The sequence below is a fragment of the Rhinolophus hipposideros genome (genome assembly GCF_964194185.1).
Source record: "Rhinolophus hipposideros genome assembly, chromosome: 12".
Classification (NCBI taxonomy): Eukaryota; Metazoa; Chordata; class Mammalia; order Chiroptera; family Rhinolophidae; genus Rhinolophus; species Rhinolophus hipposideros.
The window spans coordinates 52,867,585-52,891,602 of NC_138058.1; the positions used below are offsets into that span (position 1 = coordinate 52,867,585).

Consider the following 24,018-nt stretch of genomic DNA (forward strand, 5'->3'; position numbering starts at 1 on the left):
TTCTCAGCCGTTTGAGATATAACTTTGCTCACCTATCCCTACTTACCAGAAGTTTTAAGGATTCTGTGATCACGACAATGTAATTGCTTAGAAGATCATTTTGCTCTTTGCCATAAAACACCCTGTGGTGCTTGCTTGAAACAATTTTGTCTTAGTGTCTGCTGTGCTTTGCTTTTGGTCATAGGAGTAAAAAGGCTCTCCGTATCTGAACTAAATGAACTACTGGAAGAAATTGAGACCGCCATTAAGGATTACTCTGAAGAGCTGGTGCAGCAATTGGCTCTTCGAGATGAACTGGAGTTTGAAAAGGAAGTGAAAAACAGCTTTATTTCTGTTCTCATTGAAGTACAGAACAAACAGAAAGAGCACAAAGAAACAGCCAAAAAAAAAAAGAAACTCAAGAATGGCAGCTCTCAAAATGGGAAGAGTGAGCGAAGTCATATGCCCGGCACAGTAAGTGATGTTTTGCAGGAGGCATTGCACACTGGAAACAGTTTCCATGGTGATCCCAGCACTCCAGGCCAGTAGCGGGTGGGCCAGGCCTACATATGCAGGAATGGGGGGCTTCTCACCAGGTGCTAAAGGGGTTTTGTTCAACCACTGTGCTCAGCTCCTTCGGAAGGATGTTTTATTGATATACCAGTTATCAGGATAATTCAATACTGAGATGTTTAGGAGGGAAGAGGGGGAATAAAAGAGGAGGATTTCTTAAAGAAAAAGAAGCTTTATAGCAAGTGACCATTTTAATACACCAAAATGTTAATAGTGATTTTTTTTTTTTTTTTTTTATGTTTGGCTGGTGGGCTATGAATAGTATTATTTTTCGTATTTTTGCTTATCTCTTATGAGTTGTATAATACAAAATTAGATGGTGGTGCATTTAGAGGTAGCTGAACTGCGCTGAGCCCAAAAGCACAGATTGATTTGTAAATAGCTTCTTCCTTGTTTATCAACGAAGTTGGAATATGAAGATGTCCGAGGCAGTTAGGTGACGTCAGCCATCTGGCTTCGTACTTGATAGACTAGAATATCACTGACTGGTGAAAACAAGTTTAGTATATTTGAATCTTTCACCCTTCTTATAAAGTTTTTTGTTTTCCACTTTTTAATTTTTCTTAAGTGGTCCTATTGATGGCAGTTGATTACAGTTTATCGTAAACATTAACTGTTAATTCCATGAGATGCGTTTCCTTACTGACCCTGTGGCCTTTCATCTTGCTTGGAATAGTTGAGACCTTACATATTGCCACCTTCATCCTGTTTGTATGTGAAGAAACGTTGGTTTTATTTTTAGGGTGTACGGGTTGGACAGAGGGACCCATTTTTCTAAAGGGCACATACCTTTTTAACTTATGATATTGATAACATGGTAACACAGATCACCACAAACTAGCTGTTATGATTTGCAATAATATCAATCCTGCCTTTTAAGTCTTGATTTGTTTTTTCTAAAGAATGCTTGTCAGAGAAAGGGATCTCATTAGCCGGAGTCTGATGGAATCCAGGAACCAGAATGCAGTTCTGGGTTGCTGGGCCACCAGTGAACATTTAATACAAACAAAAGGAATCTTACCATTTATAGTCTATTCATTGTACTGTTTTTGGCCTATCTGTAAATGGATGTTTTCTTAGCGTAATGTTTGTTTGTACATAGAAAGGACATAGCTTATAAACTGCCTTTGAATAAGTTCTCAGATATGTGGTATAACATGTTTTTGAGAAATGGCAATATTGATCGAATAGGTATTTATTTAGTTACTTTCAGTGACTACTCTGGAAAAAAAAACAAAAAGAAACACCAAAAACCAAAACATTTGTTTGGCTATACAGTCCTGGAAAGTTTTCTTTAAAATATCAGGGACAATATATTGTAGCTTGTATTTTAAAACATTATATTCTTTAAATTGCCCTATTATACCAGTGCGATTAAATAAAATGCTTAGTTAAAACGTCATAGCATGATTGGTAATTTCTGCCTGTCTGCTTTTAGGGATTACATGTAAATCATTTATTGGTGTTAACACTTGGCTTAAGAAAATAAATTTGTGGTATCTGGGTTTAAAGGCTTCTTTTTGTAACTTGTATACAAAAGGTTACAGTGGAATTCACTGTGTAATTATATTGAGAAATGGCAAGGTAGCATTTAGGTTTTACTTAAACCTTTTTTAGTCTTGAAATAGATTCATAGTAACAGTAATTTTTTTCACAATATTTGGACTTGTGAAGTTGCTTCTTGAGTTCTGATCTATTTGTGTTAAAACCTTGCATCAGGCTAGTAATGGCATTGGTAGGCTTGTGATACTAGTTCCCTCTAGCTTTCTCAAGCCTAAAATGTGAGAGAAAGACAGTTTCATCTGTGACACAAGGAACCTGAAACTTATGATTCTGCAAGTGGTGGTAGGTAGCTCAAAAAAACAGGTGCCAAAAAGTATTACCTTCCCAGACATTTTACGTAACATGCAGTTTTCGCAAGGCTTGATCTCTATGCCTTAGCTATCATCAGTGATACTAATTTCTAAAAATTGGTGGCCTTTTTGCAGATATCCTGCTAATCTGGTTTCTAATGTCGTTAGTCACTTTTTTCTTCTACCTGAGACATTTTTTGTTCTGTTAGCAGGATTTGGACTTTTTTCTTAAACGTGGAATAATGTCCTTCCATTTTTCCTTAAGCGTGTTTCATTGAAACAAAGCATTAATTAGTAGCTGGTATACTATATCCATAATTGCTAGCTTATTTTCTTTGGTCTAAAAATACTGTAGTGAAATATCTGGGTGGGAATAGAGCAGAATCAAACTCTTCAGGTGTTAATTTTGGAAACATGTTTGGTTTCAAACATTTTCTGCAGTGAAAAAAACATTGGGGACTCAGGGTTGCTATTTAGAGCAGAAAATTTCTTTGGGGCACGAAAATACTATTAAATATGGAAGAAAATATTGAGTGTCTTATTAAAAGGAAAATGTCATATTGATTTGTTTTAATTTTTAAAAAACTGTGCTACATGTTGGCTAAGATGAAACTATGCATTTATTCAGCAAATATTTGCAGAGTGTCTTCCTTGTGCCAGGGATGTTGTAGCTACTGTGGTGAATAACGGACCAAGCCCAGGGCCTCCTGGAGCTTCTGTTCTAATGACGGAGACTGGCAATAAAAGGAAAAGAATGACCAGACAGTGTAATTTCAGGTAGTAATAAATGTTACCAAGAAAACAAAAAGTTGGGTAAGGTGCTTGATTAGTGATGCTGTTGGGGAGCTATTTCCTGATTGGCAAGGCAGGCTGTCCTATCTTTTTCTAGCTCTCCCTTTGGAAGGGAGGTTGGAGGAGGAGTTCTCTTTGAAAACCTGAGGCTGAAGAGAGCAGAAAGCTTTCTGTCTCCTTTGTCTTCATGTTATGCATCTGGAAGAGCAGGGGGTGGGTGGGTGGGGGGTGGAGGGGTGGGGGGTGGAGGGGTGGGGGGTGGGGTTAGAGACTGGAATGGTTGAAGGGCAGTGTCTGTTAATCAGTGTGGTGACTTACGTGCATTTCTTTGAACTGACTGTGCTATTTTGGGCATTCTGCTTCTGTATGTATATGCCATCGCCTTTTTGTGGAGTGGCCCTCCTTTCTTGCTTCCCTTGTCCACTTGGACGATTTTTCTTTTTTTTTTTAACACATCCTTCAGAATCATGGTCAAGCATTGTCTTCCTTTTCCAGAACTTTCCTTGATGATTCTTCCAACAATGCAGAATTGACTACTCTCTCCTTCTTTTGGGGTTAGTATTACTCCTCTTAGCTATTTCTGTTAGCACTGTCGTACCATATTGTAATTTTTTTGTTTTCATGTCTGTGTCTGGTATGGTTCCATAAACATAGGAAATGTAACTTTATTTTCTTGGTATCCTTAGGCCCAACGTTAGGTAACTAATACATTTCTGCTAAATAAATCCCTCATAGAAGGATAAACTTGCAAATCTGTATCAAATCTTCATGCCAGGTGCCAAACCCATGGAGGCTGAATAGAATATTAAGAGCTTTGGCTTAAGAGCTATATTTAAATCCTGCCCCTGGGTACATACCCTTTTGAGTTTTGGAGGGATTAAATGAAATAACATATATAAGACTAGCATATATACTGAGGAAATGCTAGTTATTATATGTTCCAAATGCCTACTAGACTTTTCTCCCTGAATTATCTTGTAGGAATCCTAAATTTATCCTATCAAACCAGTTACCATTTTCCTGATGTTGAATTCATTTCTTATATGTTTTCTTTTGATTAGTGAAACTGTAAGTCTACATTCACTGAAACCTGTGGAATTTCTAGGTCAAAGCATATGTAGTTTTAAAGAGTTTTAAACAACCAGCTTTCCAAATTGTTCTACAGAAATATAACCCAGTAACAGCATATGTGAGTGGCCATTTCCTCACACCTGCAACCAGCAACATTTTAATATATGCTGATCTGATAGGTAAGCAATGGTTTGACCTACTGACCATTTGTACTCTTTTGTGAGTTGCCTGTTATGTCACGTTTGAGATGTTTTTCATATTTATTGATGCGGGTGCACTGGCTTCTGTATCCCAGTACCATACTGTGTTGTAATCATTGGCGTAAGTCTGTCCTGGAAAGAGGGCAAGCTTCCCAAAGGCTGATTTGCATTGTGTCCCCAGCACCTCACCTAATTTTTGGTACTTAATACATGTTTGTTGAACTGAAACTTCAGGAGATGGAATCCCAGCGGTTTTGGATTTGTAGTATATGAATTGTTGTTCTATCAGGTTTTTGTTTTTGTTTTTTTTTCTTTTGGCGATCTCCAGTTTATATTGAACAGATTTCAGAGGTCATTGAATTTCAGTGGCAGTTCACATGAGTTCAAGAACAAGGTGAAGTACACCAGTTCTGTTTTAATTGAGTAGTGGTTGTCATCTCAAGTTACCTGAAGTTGTAAAGACATTGGTGTTTACCTGCTTAGCATACCTCAGTAAGTGTACGAGCATATATGGCTGAAAATGGACATATTTCCTCCTTTAGAATTCAGTAATGTTTTTAAATTAAATGTCATGTCGCATGTAAGGTTGTTTACTCTGTAAATCTAGGGTTGAGAACATAGGAATCTATAGTATCTTTCTGTTTGTCATAATCACATTGAACTTTCAAGAGAAAGTTCTAGTGTGTTACACTCAGCCACCACCAAAAATGTATAATTGTTTCAATCTAATCGGAAGTTTATTCTGAAACCTTTTGGAATAATAACAATCAGTGACTCAGTTTTATAGATAATTTTATTCCCTCATTTATTCCTTCTTGGGTGTTGGGGAGATAACTGTTTAAAGATGGGGAGAGTTTGGGTTTGGAAGATAGATACTCTTTTCTTGTATATATTTTTCTTTCACAGATATATTTCTCCATCTGTCTTTATGACTCACTTAGCTCATATTATGACTAATAGTCAATCTGTTTTGTTTCTTTTTTATGCCAAAATGAGCTAGTAATAGTTTTTCGTTTAATCTTGACCAAAGCTGACTTTAAGGTAAGAGAAATTTATTTTTATTTAGACAGCTACTCTTAGTTCTTTCTGATGTTAATTAATGCTAGCTCTAAGCCTAGAAGAGGAACTGCTCTGACACAAGTTGAATTTCAGGCTTTTGTTTAAAAAAACATGGACCTGGCTTTATTTCCCCCTTCTTTTTAATTTGAAATTTAAAAATTTCACATTTGTTAGAATGAGTTAGACCAGGGGTTGGCAACGCAAATTACTGCTTGGGAGCCAAATTGACCCTCTGCCTATATTATAAATAAAGTTTATTACAACATAGCCATGTCCACTTATTTACATATGGCTGCTTTGGTGTTTCAAGGACAATCAAATGGTTGCAACAGAGACTGTGTGGCTTGCAAACCTAAAGTATTTACTATCTGGCCCTTTATAGAAACAATAAAAATTAGATGAAAAATAAAAAGATGTGAACTCCATTTAAGTGAATTTGTGTAGATAAAAAGATCACTATATTGTGACGAATTATTATAAAATGTAGCCTTGTTTTATCTTAAGGGTGTGTTGAGTTGTTTCTGTCCTCAGGGCCCCATCCAGCAGCCTGAGGGGTGCCTTCAGATGCTGGTACCTTGGCTAGTCCATCTCCACGCCACTTGCTACAGGCAGCCTGCCTAGCAATAGACTTTTGTTCTGTGTGTGTCACACCCCTAGTAGCTAAATGAAGAGAGCCAGCAGGTAGACCAGTTGTCTCTAGATCTGGGGACAAATGAAAAAAATGAAAATATTGGCAGTCCCCCGGGCACACTATTATACATAGTGATAAGAGGTAGTTTGAAGGAGGTAGAGGGGAAGTAGAAAAAGGGGCTGATTCCTCCTTCTTTTCTAAGTGGTTGTGCTTGAGAGGATTGAACGGCCCTGTATACATACTCAAATGTAAGTATTAACACATTTTTCAACAATAATTTGATGGTGCTAGTGATAGTAGTTCTGTGCATTTTTCTTTGAGAGAGCATTCCTAAAGGTTAGTGTTAGGACTGGGAAATGGAAGGTCACGGTACGGTGGAAAGAAACTTAGATGTGCCATGTTTATTGTTTTAATTAATTCACATCTATGGATTATAAAGTATTTTAGTTGTGGAACAAATTTATTTTATGAAAGATAGAATTGCCTAGAGACATATATAGCCAGTATTTTATATTTCATCATTATCTACTGTTTGTTTTCTGCAAGGATTTTTTGGTGTTTCCAGCAGTTACCATACTATAAAGCAGTCTGTTCTTGACTCCTTTATGTTATGGAGAGTTTTGTTAATTGTTAATATAGCACAAGTTTACGGAAAAGCCATAGTATGTCAGGAAATTGTATTATTATTACATATTTAGCTTAGAGTATCCGTAAGTGTCAGGAATGAATTTATAAATTTCCCAGTTATTTTACTCTGATTTTAGTGGCTCTGAAAATGTGTAACAATACTTAATCGCCGTATTGTTAAATTATATAAAAAATTAAAAAGATCTTCAGATACAAAAAAATTAAATTATTTGATACTATTTCATTTAATTCCTACCTTTGAAAATTTTCACATCTTTCTGCTCTGAGACTGAACTTACAAAATAGTTTAATATTCAAGACATTTTCGGGTATTTATCTGTTTTGGTATAATTTATATTTTCTGATTTACTTAGGTCTGATTTTTTAAAAAAAATATTTTTTGTAGACTTTGCATTTATGACTGCTTTATAGTTCTCATTAAAATTATTTGATTTGAGGAAGTGTCAAAATAAGCAAAATCAGTGTTTACATCTTAAGTAATATCTTAATTTGAATATTTTTACTTGGTAATTGTTTTATATTTAAGTATTGTTTTCAATTCTGTTTTTCTCATATTTTGTCTTGATTATTTTAAGAATTTTAATTTATTAAAAAATGAAAACTACTGTCTTATAAATTAGTTTTGAAAATCATGTCATTCAAACTTCTAAAAATGATGTGATTTATAAAGAATAATTATGTTTGAATTTCACTGTTTTTGAAATCTTGAGCATAAGAATATTAATGGAGTACGAGCATAGGATAGACTAACAGAACTAGATGAAAAACATTTCTTAATTGCTTTGCCTAACCTTTTTTCTAACATTGAGCTTTTTTGAGATTTTGAAAAGATTTCCTGGTTAGTTAGAGATCTGTGCCAGTTGTTGTCAGATGAGGCTAAAAATTTGGTAGCAGAAATAACCTGAATTTCCTGGCCTCCTGGTTAGTTTTGCTTTTTCCTGTCTTTGATCCTGCTTTCTGTGAAATTGGTTGACCTGGTGAATACACTGTGCATAGAATGAATTGACGTGTTTAAAACTCTAGAAAGAATTAACAGAGTACAACACTATATCCGATTCTTGTTGCTTTTTAATTTATGTAGTGTATTCTAGTTCTATTCTTTTTATTGTTCAGAAAGACCTTAATTACCTAAAAGTAATAAAAAAAATAAGACCTTGAATTACCTAAAAGTGTTCCTTGTTTTCTGTTTAAGCTTTTTGGCTGATTTCTATATTCAGTTATAGGCAGTAGTGTCTTTTCTTCACATTATCTTCAGCCCTTAAGCTAGAGACTGTGATCAGAAATTTATTATTTCTCAGTTGCCATTTTATTTCTATGAGGAGACTGTGGAGAAAAGTAGAAAGGTATGGTTATTTCTGTATGGGAACTACGTCCCAAATGTTATTCTAGCATTTTTTAAAGATGGCCCAAGCATTTTTTTTTTTAATATTTGCTGAATACTACTAAGCGCTTCCCATGGATGGTCTCATGTAATCCTCACAACTACCTTACAAAGTAGATATTATTATTATTACCATTTCATTGATGGGTAAATGAAAGCTCACTAGATGTGTTAGATCACATAACTGGTATGTGTTGGAACGAGGATGTGCAGAGTTATACAGAGGTGGGTGCAAGGAACCCTTGGCACCCTCATTTTCCAGTTCTGAGTTATGCAGGCCTGGGCTTGGAGGTCTTGGCTCATTTCTTTGTGTTCTTGCAGATTTTTATAGAGTTTTGAAAAATCTTCTGTATCTTGTTTACACTTCGTTGCTTCTTGATTTGTTTGAGAAAAGTTTCTAGAGAATGATTATGAGACTTTTAATACAGGGAAGGAAACAGTCATGAGACAGTTGTGAGTGTTCTCAGTATTAATCATGTGATTGAAGCCCTGTATTCAGTAAACCCCTGGCCCCGTCCCTGCCCGTTACTTTGGCACTATTTCAGCAGTGAGGGGAACAATAAAGTGAATACTGTAATGCTTAATCATTTTCCTGCTTGCAAATGGCTCATATCAAAAATTCCATTCTGAGAAGGGCATTTTATAGAGCTCTTAACTCCTTCATAAAGATCCGATGGGAAAAGGATGGATAGATGACAAAATAATTTTAGGCTCGCACAATCTTCACCATCTCTTCACTTTGAATTTCAACATTTGGATTTTATGCCTAAAATTTGGAAATGGTAGATTACATGGATGCAGGATTGGGCTTTCAGACATACCTAATATTGCAATTGCTTATTTTAAGTAAATTACAACGGATCTTTATTTAATGTCCTTCAGTTCACTGAGCATTCATAACCCCGAGACTTAGTTCTGTCAGTGCTTTGATATGTCTGCCATACTTATCCCTTTCTTCTTTATTTTATCTTACTTTACAAATTTCATGCTGACTTCCTAGATCAGGTTCCTCAGTGGACTTTCTCAGAAGTCTGCTGTTTGCTCCTTTGGCAAATAACTTTATATCTTGTCATGTCATCTTTCTTCTGTTCACCCTCAGATGATTTTTGCCTTGTAGCTGTTTTAAAAAAAATTCTGCCCTGAAAGACATCAAGAGGCCTCATGAGATGGTGATCACAGGCTCTAAGACTTTTGGGCTCTGATCTTCGGAGTGTTACACCTCTGGCTTAGCAGATTTACAGAGCCTGCTATACCCAGGCACTACACAAGTCACTGGGAGGGAGAGAGAGTGAGATCTGGTCTTTCTCCTTCCTCAAAATGTGCTTATTTCCTCACAAGGAAATGAAACCACTGGAGTAGGTGTTTCTGAATGTATCATCTGGCTGTGCAGTTCTGTCATTCTAGAGCATTTATATTATAGCCTTATGTGATCTCATAGTCCTGTACTGTCGTGTGTGTGCATATCTGTGTGCATATGTGTATGCTTTTGATTTGTCTCCTTAAAAAATAATGTATCTTGGTTGAATTAATTCATAGATTCATAGACTTTACAAATAAGACCTTTAAAAATGGTATCATTTTAATCATCTATTTTACAGGTGAGGAAACAGGCCTTGGCAGGATTAGGTACTGCTGTGTCATGTCACATAGTTAGTGGCAAAGCAGGAGAGAACCCAGACCTCTTGATTTCTACTTTGACATTTTTCTATTCAAGGTGACTGTCAGAAAATTTTCTGATTCCGATTACTTTTGACTAAGGTATGATGCCTGGTATTTCACTGGTATGCATAGTAATTGCTGACGAAATGTGCAATTTAAGCCAATGACTATCGATCATACGCCTCTTATCTGCTGGATGGGCTGTGTTTTGTGGGCATACGAAAGAAGTAGCTGACATTCTTTCTGTCCTTCAAGATTTTGAGAACTGAGTTGAATTTGTAAAAAAATTACCTAACTAAAATTTTTTTTCTGCTGTTTTTCTTTGAAACACTTAAAAAATCTTAGGTTTTCTCTTACTACTGTTAGACAAACATATAATGATCTTTAATTATGTGCCAGCATGGGTGTTAAGGGTACGGTAAACCCCAGCCTCCACGGCGTGTGGCCTGTGGGCTGGGGATCTGGCTGACAGAACAACCACTGTACGCGATGCAGTGATTCTCAACCAGGACAGTTTGCCCCCCAGGAGACATGAGGCAATGTCTGGAAACATTTGTCCTTGTCGCAACTGGGCGGGGTGGGGGACAGTGCCACTGGCATATAGCTCAGTAGAGGCCGGAGATGTCTCTCAACATCCTGCTCTGCGTGGGACTGCCCCCACAGTGGAGGATGATCTGACCCGAAAGGTCAGCAGTGTCAAGGCTGAGAAACCTCGGTCTAGTGTGCTGATTGCTCTGTTAGAGGCGGGAGCATGGTTTTAGTGCTGTATGTGCCTGGCACTGTCTGTGGTACGGGCGTGTGCACGTGACTATTGCCCCTGTTTGGTTTGGGGTCTGAGAGCCTGAGCTAAATCCTGAGGACAGGAAGGAGAAGGAGGGGCATGCTGAGCAGAGGGCATGGTGTGGGCAACCACCTGGAGGTGGCAGCGACATCTGTACATCTGCAGGTTGCTCGTTGTGACTAGAAGCGGAGGGAGAATGCTAGAAGGAGAGAGGAAGGAAGTCCAGAAGAGGGTGTGGAGGTAGCAGAGTGGAAGCCAGCAACGGATGGCTTTGTATGCCATTCTGCAGCATTTGGTGTTTATTTAAAGGCTGCAGGAAACCAAAAAGAGGTTTTAAGTGGGTTGTTGTTACATGTTCAGATTGTGGAAGGATCACTTGAGTGTTTCGAAGAGAACTAATTGGAAGGAGACAGCTAGAGATAAGGAGTTGATTCAGAGGCGGTGCCAGTCATGCAGGTAGGAAACGAGCCAAGGAGATGACAGTAGGCATGGGAAAATGGTTAAATTTCAGAGGTATTGAGGAGGTTGAATCTGTTGGTTCCGGCATCAGGGAAGGGAGGAGGTAGGGTCGGGTCTGGACTTGGGCAAGCACAGTTAGAACTCATACCCCTTCCCGAAGGGACGGGTGCGGGTCTCGTCAGCAGTCAGGGCACCCAGCCCCACGGCAGCGTCTCTGGGGGATAGCTGTCCTCACGTCAGCTCTGGACGCAGCCGCTGTGCTACAAGGATGAGCCGCCCTTCCCAACACATCCAGTACACAAAGATGGAGAGGGAAACAGGGCCTCTGCAATCAGAACTTCTGATTGGAAGGAGAAGACAATGGAAATACTCGGTAGCTACTGTTTCACAGCCTGCTGGAGAATAACAGGACCCCTGTACCCTGGCCGCGGAATGAACTCTTTGGTCGGCCAGTTTGGCTGCTTTTGGTTTTTGTTGTCTGAGAGGATCTCTTTTGTCCGTTGTCCTTTGTAGCTCATCTGGGAGGGTGTGTAATTCGCGTTTCAGCTCAGATGTCACCTCCTCAGAGAACTTTGCTCTGACCTCCCAGTAGGAAGTAGGCATCCAGTTTTTAATTGCCATGTCGTAGCTATGGGCAGGGCACTCATTATGTGCAGTTACCGCGTTCATTTACTTGTTTTACTTTTTCTGCCCCTCTTACACTGGAATGTCAGCTCATGAGGGTGATGCGTTCCCTCTGAATCCTTAGTACCTGCAATAATACCTGGCCCCATACCGTTTTTGAAAGAATGAACAAATGAATGAGAGAGGTCTAGTATGCTGAAGGAGTAACAGGTTTCTTATCTGTTTCTTTTGTTTGATTTTTCGTTGGGGAGAGGAGGATGAATTCAGTTTTGGATATGAGTTTTAGGAACTTTTAGGTAGAGATGTCCAATAGGCCATTAAACACACAAGTCTGAAGGTCAGGATGTACTGAATCTGCAGTAAAGATAGTGAATGCGTACTGAGCCCTTGTGATGTGCCAGGCTCTGTTCTTACAGCATTTTACTGATCTTAGCAAAATAGAGCTGTACATTTATGGAGGCAGACGTTGAAACTGTTGAGTGGACCATTCAAAATGTGCATGAGAAAAAAAAATACGGACAAAAATCCTGGGCAACACTGGTATATGAGAGATGAACACAGAAAGAAGCACCTCGCAGAAGCAACCAGAGGGGCAGGGGTCCTGGGGACAGTGTAGTGTCTAGGAATCCAGGGAGCAGGTGTAAGGAGAACTTCCTGATGTCTCAGATATGAAAAGTGTCCACGGACGTCAGTGTCAAAGAAATGGGAGCAGCTGTTTCAGGGAGCCCTGGGGAAAGGAGTGAGGTTCAGGGTTTGAGAATTTATGGATGCCACTGGGAAAGAGCTAGTAGAGAGGGAGAGTTTGAAAATGCAGTGAGGGGAGAAAATTATTCCTGCATGATTCTAGTTGATGGCAACTGGAGCTTTGGTGGACGAACATTCTCAACGTTCTCAGACACATCTTTTAGTTGGTTTCTTTGTTTTCCCCATGAACCTTTTGACCTTCGTGTTCTGTCATTTTCCCTGTGGAACAGGGAGCAGTAGAACCTTACCCGTTGCCATGTTACTTGCCTGCTCAGGACGCAGTGGGGCCTGGTTGGCCACCTGCACTGAGTCGGCTGCAAGGACAGAGGTTCCTCTGCTTCTCTCAATAGGATCAGCCGATAGTTTTGTAGTTTTCCCAAATTACTGTGGCTTCACACGTGATCGCATTTTCATTTATTTCACTAAGTTCTGGTAGCATAAAAGTCATCTTTCAGTAGCCAGGCTACCAGTAGTTGAAATGGCTCAGCAATATTGACAACTGCACATTTAGAAAGGAAACCTAAATTACACATACCAGGGTTGTCAAAAAAATGTATACACATGACTCATATTCATCTTTTGTTATCGGTACATATTACAATTTCAATACAGTTTTTTCCTGTCTTAAAATGTGTATACATTTTTTTTTGGCACCCTACATGTGTATGTAGGTATGTGTATATCTGTCTACCTTAGGATTTTAAGAATTTGCATCAACCTTTCTTTTTTTTTTTTCCAGGAGCAGGAATTAGGTTTCCAATTGACAAAGTAAAAAGTAAAGATAGTGGTTTTAGAACGTGTTCTTCAAACATAAAATATACTTTAGTATTTTTCTCTATTGCTTTTGAAAGGAAATACATATTTTAATAGAATATTTTAAAAGTGAGCTGACTTATTTATTTGAAAAAGTTTCCCATAATTTTTATTGTAGATTGTAGAGCCTAAGTAGTCATTTCTTCTTCTTTTTTTTTTTTTAGTAGTCATTTCTTTTGATAGTCTGTTTTAAAAAAAGTGAACAAATTACATGACAGTACGTGAAAAATCTAAAAAAGTAGTTATCTGTAGGTTTTCCTTTTAAAACTCATCTACTTCATCATGGTAATTGTGATGCTGTCTGCAGAGTGAAGCATAATCACTCTCGTGTCTGGACCACACCTTTGGTTCTGGCTTAGACATGGGTGTGCAGATCTGGGAAGGGTGGGATGGGGAAGAAGGAAGATTCACGAGAAGCATCGATGTCCTGGCTCCCACAAGATGATAAAATGTGGTATCAGGTTGTCAGAAATACCGCTGCATGTGTGACTGAACAGAGGCACTTCGCTCCTTCAAAGATTAAACCTCTAGGTGTTTCTCAACTTTCTGTTAGGATTTCTTTATGCTCTTAAAATGCATTGAAGACCCGAAAGAGCTATTGTTTCTTGATCGATATTTACTGTGTTAGAAATTAAAACTGTCAAAAGTTTGACATATAAAGTCGTTTAAAAATACCAGTAAGAAACTCATTAATGTTTACATAGTGTATTTTTATGACAAATAACTATTTTTTAAAAATTTAGTGAGAAAAATGGTATTGCTGTGCATTTATATCAATTTCATTAATATCTGGTTTAATTAAATTCAGTCAGATTCTCAAATCTGCTTCTGTATCCAATCTGTCATTTGGATTATTTCATTCTAAGTCATTAGACAGTGCACGTAAAAGAAGGCAAATTATGTCTTAGTACTTCTAAGAAAACAATTTTGATTCATGGACCCCTGAAAGGGTTTCGGGGACCTCCTGGGTGTGGGGGGTGGATCCCTGGACCACACTTGAGAACCACTGGGCTAAACTGTGCATTTCTTGAGGGCAGAGACCGTTGCCTTGGTTTTCTTTCTCCTATTCCTTGGGACTTGGTGAAATATTCTTTGCCTTGAATCCTCAAATGTATTTAACTAATTCAGATTTCCCCTATAAAATTCCAGGGAAAGGAACCATCCGGTGAAATAGGACTGAACTTCCTTTGCCAGGATGCTCTTGCCCATCATTAGTCATAAGTCCTTTGACTCAGCAGCCATAGAGGTGCCATCGACTCTTTTCACAGTGTCTGGTGACATTGTAGACTGGCTACAAACCAAGATAAGATGTTTGGAGAGAAATATTCCCTTTTCAGTACAGTGAATTCTAGGAAGTCTTGGAGGTTGCTGGGAGAAAGAAGCTAGAGTTGTTTCCTGGAAACGGTGTGGAAAGTCTTTGCAGAAGTTTTCGGGGCTCTGGCTGGCACATGGGATCCACTGAGCTCTTCAGAAAGCATGTGTGTCCTTCCAGTTCACATTTTCTGCATCAAGGCAGGGGCAGGTGGCCTGAAGAGCCAGTGAGAAGCAATAATTAGCTTTCCAAGTAATAGCATTTCATTTGCCAAACGTTATGTTAATGTCCTCAAAACTTATGGTAGAAGTATGCAAACTTACGCTGAAAAATATGTGTATTGCTACTATTAAGACTTTCAATAAAATGTAGGTAAATAGTATCAAAAGATGTCTTAAAAATTATGTGATGAATTTTGCATAAAACAGATATGTGTACAACTTATAGTGTTTACAATGGAGCAAATTTATTTAGCATTAGGAAAAATCTTCATGAACAGCATAAAAGCAGTTGCTTTTGCATTTGACTTGCAAAGAAATGGTAGCAAAACCATTTTAAAAACAGCATGAATTTGTCTGCTTTATCTGAATGAGTAGTGGCATTTTCTAACTGCTTGTCTCTTGGGCACATAAGTCATCGTGGTATATTCTTACTAATAGTCTTTGAACTTCTTTCTCTGTCCATTTCTTCCGGGCCGTATATTGCTGCCTTTAGCGCTTCAGCATGGAAGGGATCTCAAATGTCATTCAGAATGGCCTCCGCCACACCTTTGGAAATTCAGGTGGAGAGAAACAGGTGCTCGGTTATTCTTATTTTCCTCATTCTCTGATTTTTCATTTTTTGTGTAAGTGAAGGGTCTGAGAGCTGGCAGTTTTTACTAATTTACTAAGACTTGCTTAAAAGAGAGAAATCAAAGTTTATTATATTTATAATCTTGATATTGCACAGAATTTCCCTTGAAAAGCATTTTTCAAATTGGACAATCGAGTCAATGCATTCTTAATACGTGTTTCAGAACTCCATTTTCCACTCTTACCTTTAAACAAATAAGTATTAACATATTTACATAATGAATTGCATGTGTAGAATATATAAAAGAGAAAATAATTCAACTAGAATATGCTACTCTAATTCTAAAAGTTTAAGAAACACGATCTCATTTTGGGGGAAAAAAACCAGCCGTTGGCATCTTTTTAGACTAGAGTTCTATAGAGTGTATCTTACTTCCTTTTAAATGATATTCATCTGTTTTTAAGATGCATCAATCATGTAGTCAGAAAACTCACTTGTCTACCAAATAAAGCATAACACATTATCTACACAAAATCACACATGGGTATGAATATACAATCAAATGTATAGCAATTTGCTTTTTATTACATTTTTGTGTAGTGATTTCAGGAATATTAGGAACATAGGAAAAACAGCAGCTACATTGAGTATGCTTAAAATTACTTTTCACAATTTGAAATTTTCACTTCAAAAAGAACTCTTCAATTTAGTGCTTAAGTGAAGATGGAGAAATGTAGAATATAGCTTGTAGGCAGTTTATCAGAAGAAGGCATTTGAGCTGAAGGTTTTTACTGAAGGGAGTTTTGTATTCCTCAAGAAAGGCAGTAATCGACATGAAAGAATCCTTCATAAAGGGGCTCCATAAAGGGCTGGTTGAATTTTTTTTCTTTTATTCTGGCGGCTTCTCACCTCTCTCAAACTCACATGATCGCAAAATAACTTGCAAACTGACCTAATAATGGGAGTGGGGCAGGAAAGCCTGAAAGTGTAGCCAGATAGCCTGAATGCCAAGGATGGCTTCCTGATGCTTCTCCAAGACGCCTGACACGCATGCTATTAGTGAAGCCCCCAGAGGGCATGTCTGGCTTTTGGTGTCTTCTTTACAAAGAAACATATTCAGTGATACAATTGTGCATCACATTGGAGAGGTCTACTCCAAAATGATGATTGAAAACTAAGTTTCTTAACGATTGAACAATTCGCTTTTTCTACTTTTCTGAACCTAGGGATCCAGTTATTGTTAAGTAACTTTTTCTTGTTTTTTTTGATTATGAGTGGGATAAAATCACTCAAAGAGGATTAGGAATAGAGCTGAGATTTAGAGCAGAGGCTAAGTAATAGGTGAGGCTGAAGAGATTCCAAGGAAAAAACAGTTGATCTCCAAATGAGCATATGCAGACTACACTAAACTATGCATTTTCTTTTTTTTGGGTGGAGTGGCCGGAATAGAATCTGAATAATTTTTCAGATTGTGCTTTCATGGGACATAGCTCTGGGACATAACTGATACTTGTGAGCTGTTACACTAATCAGCTACGTAGGCAGTTTTGTCTTAATTTCAGACATGAATTTTCATTATTCATTTCCCTTTAGGCCATTCTCACTTTCACTTTTTTCCTTTAATACCTTTAAACATTTATAACTACTTAGGTAATAATTTGAAGTAATAATGATAATAATAATAATACACCTCTAAAATTACTTGGGTAAGTATGTCTTGGTTTCTGGAAGAGGCTGGTATATGCTTTTAAAGTTGTCAAGTTATTCATATAACCATTCTGTTCAATCAGAAAAAAATGTTCTGAAACAGTTATTTGGTTGTGGAAAATTATTTTATGCAGAACTGTTACAATTGTTTTTATTTAAAACTACTATTTTAAGATGTTGAAAAATATGTAAAGAGAATAGATAAGACTTCACTTTAAAAATGAACAAATCACCTTCCGTTCTACTCCTGTGAAATTTTCAGTAACAGAAAGGTGAAAAAAATGGATATTTATGTTGACATTGGGCTTGGATGAAGCAGATAGAAGTGGGTAAAATAATGAGCTCCAGCTGAGACAGTAAGATGTTCCTTACTAAAGTAACTCATGTTTCATATTATAAAATAGAATTTCTAGCAACTGGATTTAATTTTTGCAGATAATTCAGATTTAAGTGATGCTTTTTTAAATTTTGACAGTACTTGACAACAGTCATTCCTTATGAAAAAAAAAATGGACCACCATCTGTTGAAGATCTTCAAATATTAACAAAAAGTGAGTAAAGACAAAATTAAACTGTTACCTTATTTACTTTTGCTGATGCTAAATATGAATTTTAGTTGGCTGACTGTTGCTGTTATTGTTTTGTTGATTTCGGATAGTAAATGCTTTATTCTTTTGATGGTGAAACTGTAAATGGTTATAGCATCAAACACTAAATCTAGAGTTGATTTATATTTTTTGATTTTCTTCCCTTTTAAAATATTTATAAGCTGAACTTCTGGGGAAAAAAAGTAATTCTCCATCTTTTCTATATTTAAGAACATATCCATTTAGCAATAAATAAGATGCTTCATGGATCTTATATAAATATGACTGTCAATAACTGAATAGGAAAGATTTAGTAAAAGTGTGGCCTAAAATATTTTTTTTTTGTATGAATATAGAACCCAAGACAGTAGTTACAGGTAGAACATAAAGTGATAGTAATATTTTAAGAATATTCATTCTGGAAATATTTGATGAAGGCCTACTGTGTGTCAGGCCATGTTCTGGGCACTTGGGATACTTTAGTGAGCAAAGCAGACAAAAATACTCCATCTTCAAGAGGCTTGCATTTTAAAATAATTTGTTAGACTTCAGTTATATTGAATGTCTCTTATGACAGCCATAAATGAGCCTTGAATTCGGGTTCTATCCTTATTATTTATGGGTATATCCTTGGAAGTCATTTACCTTCTTCTGGTCATAGTGAAAAATGAGGATAAAAAAATTGCTCTATTTACCTCATAGTAATTAATGTATGTGTGATTTGGGGTAAGTCCATCACTCAACCTTGTTTTCCCTGAAGGGATTGGGTCTGCTGATCTATTAAGTTCTTTCTAATTATAAATATTTGTGATAATTGCTAATTAAAGGGGGAACTCAGTGAGAGAGCATCACATGAATAGATATTGATGATGACATCTATTTTGGAAATGAGGGATGTGGAGGCATGGCTGCGGGGAGCCAAGGAAAAATGCGAATGTCTCATGTACTAGCTGCCTGCCTGCTAACCTGATTTTTTTATTCTTTCCTTTGGTGAAAAAAGGCTTTCACAACATTTTATACTTAAATATGAATAAATCAAGTGATGCCAGCTAGTCTAAAATAAAGAATTAAGAGATTAACAGAGGCCTGCCCTCTAATTTTCAGGAAGAATTTACGAAGTTAGGAGTGTCCAAGATCCCACAAGGTTAATTACAGGGTTGTCTCTTAATTCCCAGTCTACTGTACTTTTAATGATGCTGGCTTTGGGTATGTGATTTTATATAGAATTGAAAACAAATCTAAAATGTGATTGGAAGCAGAAATACTGAACGTAATAGCCCCGTAAGACAGGAAAATAAATACTGCCTACAAGCCGGGAATTACTGAGAACTTGCCTCCTCAGATCAGGGACAAACACTTGGCCAAATCAAAGTCCTCATTCCACATCAAAATATCCTTCCTCCGATTCTTAGATGGGGTCTTTGTAGATGGATACAACTTGGACGCTAGGTGAGTGAACGTGTGGAAGGCGCGTGAATAATGTCTAAGTGAATTGAGTCATGAGGACAGGATTGGTTGAAGGCCGTAGATGGAAGGATGACCTTCACTTGGAAAGGCAAGTGGGTATCTCCTGAGAACTCTGGGGAGAACCTGAGCCTCTGCTAGCACCACCTGTAGATGTTAGCCGCCCCCGCCCCCGGGAAGCCCTGGGGGCTCAGTCCCAGTGTTTATGGTTATGTAGCCATCCTGGTAAAAGCTAGTGGAGGTGCAATGATAACAGTAGTGAAGAATTTCGAATGCTGTTAGTTGTGTTAATGTAATGGCTAATGTGGCTAATGCTTACATGGCACGTATTTTGTGCCAGGCTCTGTTCTATGTCCTTCACATCTGAATTAGTAACTGAATACTCACATCAAGCCTCCGAGACACGTTTCATTATCCGTCTCAGATTACGGATGAGGAACTCAGTGCCCGGTGTGGTTAAGTAACTTGCTCACAGTCTCACAACTAGGAAGCAGCAGAGAAAGGATTTAAACGCAGGAAGGCTGACTTGACAGTTACACTGTGTTGTATTGTCATTATGTCTGGGGAAAATCATGAGGCATTTTCCCCAGGATCCTCTGGGGAAAATTTGAGTTGTCAGTCACTGCAAAAGTGCAGTATTTGTAGATGTATCTGTACCTGGGTGGTTTAGGGGTTTTTTTTGTTTGTTTTTTTTTTTTAACGACTCTAATAGTGGCTGCTTTTTCCGATTTTGTCTATGCTTAGAGATACAATCGTCAGGTTCCCTTTAGGATGAGGCTGATTCACCCAGGTTCCGTAATAGCTGGTGCTGCTTCATGGACGCCTGGTCTTTCTTTTAAGTTTCCAAGAAGGCTGGCAGATATGCTCGTTGGAGAGTACAGCGAACTCTTCATTTACCTGTTTCTCCAGCTTGTGATGTCTGCAGCGCTGAGGTCCTCCTGTTCCCCACAGTTCACCTTATAGGAAGTGCACCTTATAGGAACTTGCTGTCCAGTCTTTATGACAAAACTGAGAATCTGTGCAAATCACTGGGTTTCTGTTGCCTGCTGCCACTACTTGTTACATCAGGGAAATCACTCTCCAGTAACTGGACTGTCCTTACCTGGATAAGGACTTATTCAACTGAAACCAATTCTTGAGCATTTTTAGTTATATTCCCTCATCTAGAAAATAATAATTTACCTAAATTGGTTATACTACATAATTAAGGCTACAATGATTGAAATATTTTTGATCTGAATTTGAAATTGTTGCCTTTTCCTTATTTTATTTCATAGTTCTTTGTGCCATGAAAGAGGACAGTGAAAAAGTTCCAAGCTTGTTAACTGATTATATACTAAAAGGTGAGTTTTATAATGGCTTATGTGCAATGGTTGGGAAATTCTGGGTAGTTAGTGTGTTGTCTTGCTAATAGATTAAAAATAATTTCCAAATGCACAACTTTTATTAATTTCATTTGTGTAGGGTGAGGATAATGGCTTCATTACGCTACCAACACTATAAATTATGGTTATATAAAATTTAACTTTTGAGGCCCTGGGCTAGAAACCATTTCCACAACTGAATTATAAACTTTGAGGCAGGCAGTGGAGAAAATATTATGAAAATGTTACCATAATTATGAGTCTCAGTTGTTGACACCGGGAAGGTTTTGAGAAGGGTGGTCTCTACCATCTTGGGGCCAGTCGAGAGAGGGGAGGACAGATCAGTGAGGATGGATGATGGAGGAACGGCCAAGTCAGTTAACAGTCCCAAAAGCAATATAAAAGGCATTGGTGCAGGGACATCCAAGGACGGGCAAAAATGAAAAGAATGGAGTTTCATGAACCCAGGACAGTAAAAAATGAGCAATAACCTTAGGAGCAAGATCAAATCACACAGGATGGGAATAGTTTGAGGTGAAAGAGGATTGTTTGAGAATTTAATGAGCTCGCCTACTTGGCTCAGGAAAGAGGAAAATTCAGATGATAAAGAGGGGAACTGAGGAATTTAATTATAGGCAAAACTAATACTTTTCAGTGAAATTACTTTTTGAAAAGTAGCAGTTATTCATGTGACAGATTTTCAGAGCATCCCAAAATTCATCCTGTAGTGTTTGATCCAATTTTGAGAACAATCCTCTTCTGGTAACATTTTTCTTTTTTGGGTTCTATCTCATCTCCATCAGTTGTTAGCTGAACATAGGAAGACGGGGATTTCTGAGCTGTCAGCTAACTCGGAGGGGACTATTCTTCAACCCTAGCTTCATAAAGAGGGAATCGTAGTATACCGTTTCTCCAAAACTAAGACCTAGCTGGACAATCAGCTTTAATGCGTCTTTTGGAGCAAACATTAATAGAAGACCCGGTCTTTAATGTTATAGTAAAATAAGACCGGGTCTTCTATTACTTTTTGCTCCAAAAGACGCATTAGAGCTGATTGTCCAGCTAGGTCTTCTTTTCGGGGAAACACGGTAGACCAGGAGCTCAAAGGGTCACCGTATAAAAGACTCAATGGGGAGCCAGCCATTATTAGTTAACAGAGAGTAGAAAAGGCTAAGTGACATTGTTTTTGCCTAAGCTTTGTTTTTCTGATGGAAGACTTTTTCTTATTACAAGCCGATTTTTTTTTTAATACTGGACATCTTTGTTTGCTTTTGTGTTGTGCTAACACTGATATGAAAACTGGATTATTCTTATAAATGTGAAACAGGAATGAGATGTCTTAATTTTTAATAATAGTGGGTCCTGAGGGCACTGCCACGAGGGCCAGAGATAAAATGAGCTGCTGAAGCATTCTCTAGCTTCTATCAGTTGACTGCATGAAAAAATTTTATGACCCAGAGAACAGAGTGCTCTGGGGGAAAGTGATTTTTAATTTTCCCCTCTAAAACCCAGGACGTAACTGAACCTACACTGCGTGCCTTAGGGAAGCAGCACCCATCCGTCTCATTTTGCTCCATGCTCAGGCTGCTGGCTCCAGCCCGCGAGCCCGGGTCTATCTGTACCGTACCTGCTTCTGATGAGCTGCTTGTATATGTGTGTTGTGGTTTTGTCTTGGCTTTGAATTTTAAGGAGTGGGTGGAAAAGAAGCTAGGGTCCAGTCTAAAATGGTGACATTATAGTCGAGGAAATGAAGAGCGGGGAGTGTAATGCTTAGACGTATTCAAGTGCATGGCAAGGTGCGGATGTGTCGTGATTTCAAATGCTCCTTTCCACCCATCCTGGAAATCCACAGCCAGTTGACGATTCCTCTCCCTCTGGGACCAGTATTAGAACATTTGCCTGGGAGGGGGTGTTGCTCAAGGGAGAACTCGTCCTCCCTTTTCTTGGTGGCTTTCTCATTGCTGTTTTAATACTAGCGACTATGGCTTGACTGCTTGACTATCCCACCTTAGTTTTGATGTTAAGGTAGAAAAGTGCCCTCACTTTTGGTCTGGGGAACATGGGATGGATGCTTTGTGGGCTACTTAGCCTTCTCTTTCTTATACCTGCTTAATTATCCCACTTCCACCTGCGGCCACCCTTCCCCTTAACATTTCTACCAAAAACAAGCAGTGCAGTTATGGCTGCCCATGTGCTGACCCTAGATAGGAATAAAAATGGTCACCTTTCTTTGAGTTCACCAGGGAGCCTGTGTGCTGTGCAAAGACCTCATGATATAGGGCTAACATTCTGGCGTTCTGTTCTAAGGGGTTCCCTAAGAGACATGGCCTTTGGGATCTCATTTCTGGGCAATTCTAGTAAAGGTCTTAAGAGAGCTTTTCATTGTTGGATATAGCCTTTTAACCCACCCCCCTTTTCTTAAATTGCTACTACAAATCCTTGCATTAATATTTAGTTCTCATTAGTTAATGGTGTTTTTAAATATACATGTGAAATGTATATAAAATATAAATACATCTTGTGTAAATGTATACAAATATACATTTTTATTTTATTTTTCTTGTTCTAGTTCTGTGTCCTACATAGGGCACCATCACTTCAGGAGCAGTTTTATCTTTCATGGACTACAAGCTAGATTTCCTATAGCATTATTTTGAAAGCTGGCTACCATTACCTTCCTGCTATTGGAAACTCAGCACACTTGAACTTGAGTTTGTGATTCAGTATTAATAGATCATGCCTTCATTAATTCTTTTTATTATGAACCAAGAGAAATACGGCACTATTTTGAATTCTACAGATGTTTTTTTGTTAAATACTAACAATTATGAACTCTTCTCCAACTTTTGTAGGGTAAGGGGGAGTAATATTAATCATGCATGTGCAGTTATAGTTTTCATTAACTGACAATATGCCCATTTGAGTTATGGCTTCCTAGAACTAAATTACATTGAAGAATGGAATTAAAGCATTGAGAGATTTTTACTATAGCTATCCTTAAGTGATGGCAAAAACCAACACTGATTTTTATAACAGAATTGTAGTATAAATATCACCTACCAGTATTGTCCAGAAACTGAAACTTACCACATGTGGCTGTTTTCAGAAGAAGCAAAACCAGAATGTGTTATCTTAGCTTAATACTTGTGAACATTGAAACTGTTGGCGATGCCTGGTTTTAGAAGTTGCTGTGTGTTTTACCACTGTTCAAATCTTAACCATTACGTTGCCATTTACTTTCAGAACCTTGTATTGTTTAACTTTAGATGTTTGTGTTTTGTTCCATGCGTCTGTGAAGAAGTGTCCTTTCCTTTATGGTGCTTAAGAAACTGAATGCTGCAGCATCGCCCATTTCCCGTCACTGTTATATTGTATTCATGCCTGTGTGTTTTCCTAAATTATTAATTCTAGACACAGCTACTCATGGGTACATCACTAGTCATGAACCCATTGCTAGTTCTAATCAAATCAATGCCATTTAATAAATGCTGGGTAAAAAAGGTAATGTATGCTTGAGACCTTTAT

At 37.9% G+C, this 24,018-nt stretch overlaps 1 protein-coding gene across 2 annotated transcripts in view; it reads left to right on the plus strand.

Moving 5' to 3' along the window:
* The window catches only part of FEZ2 (fasciculation and elongation protein zeta 2), a 38,465-nt gene extending 14,464 nt beyond the window's left edge, over positions 1 to 24,001 (plus strand). Inside the window, exons 5-9 of one of the 2 annotated variants that reach the window (XM_081069039.1) lie at positions 185 to 453; positions 15,294 to 15,374; positions 17,554 to 17,629; positions 20,407 to 20,472; positions 23,063 to 24,001. In XM_081069039.1, the coding sequence (XP_080925165.1) occupies positions 185 to 453; positions 15,294 to 15,374; positions 17,554 to 17,629; positions 20,407 to 20,472; positions 23,063 to 23,079 (509 nt within the window). In that variant the 3' untranslated portion in view covers positions 23,080 to 24,001. The remainder of the gene's footprint in view (positions 1 to 184; positions 454 to 15,293; positions 15,375 to 17,553; positions 17,630 to 20,406; positions 20,473 to 23,062) is intronic. The other variant, XM_081069040.1, reaches the window with a different exon arrangement.
* The last annotated feature ends 17 nt before the right edge of the window (positions 24,002 to 24,018 follow it).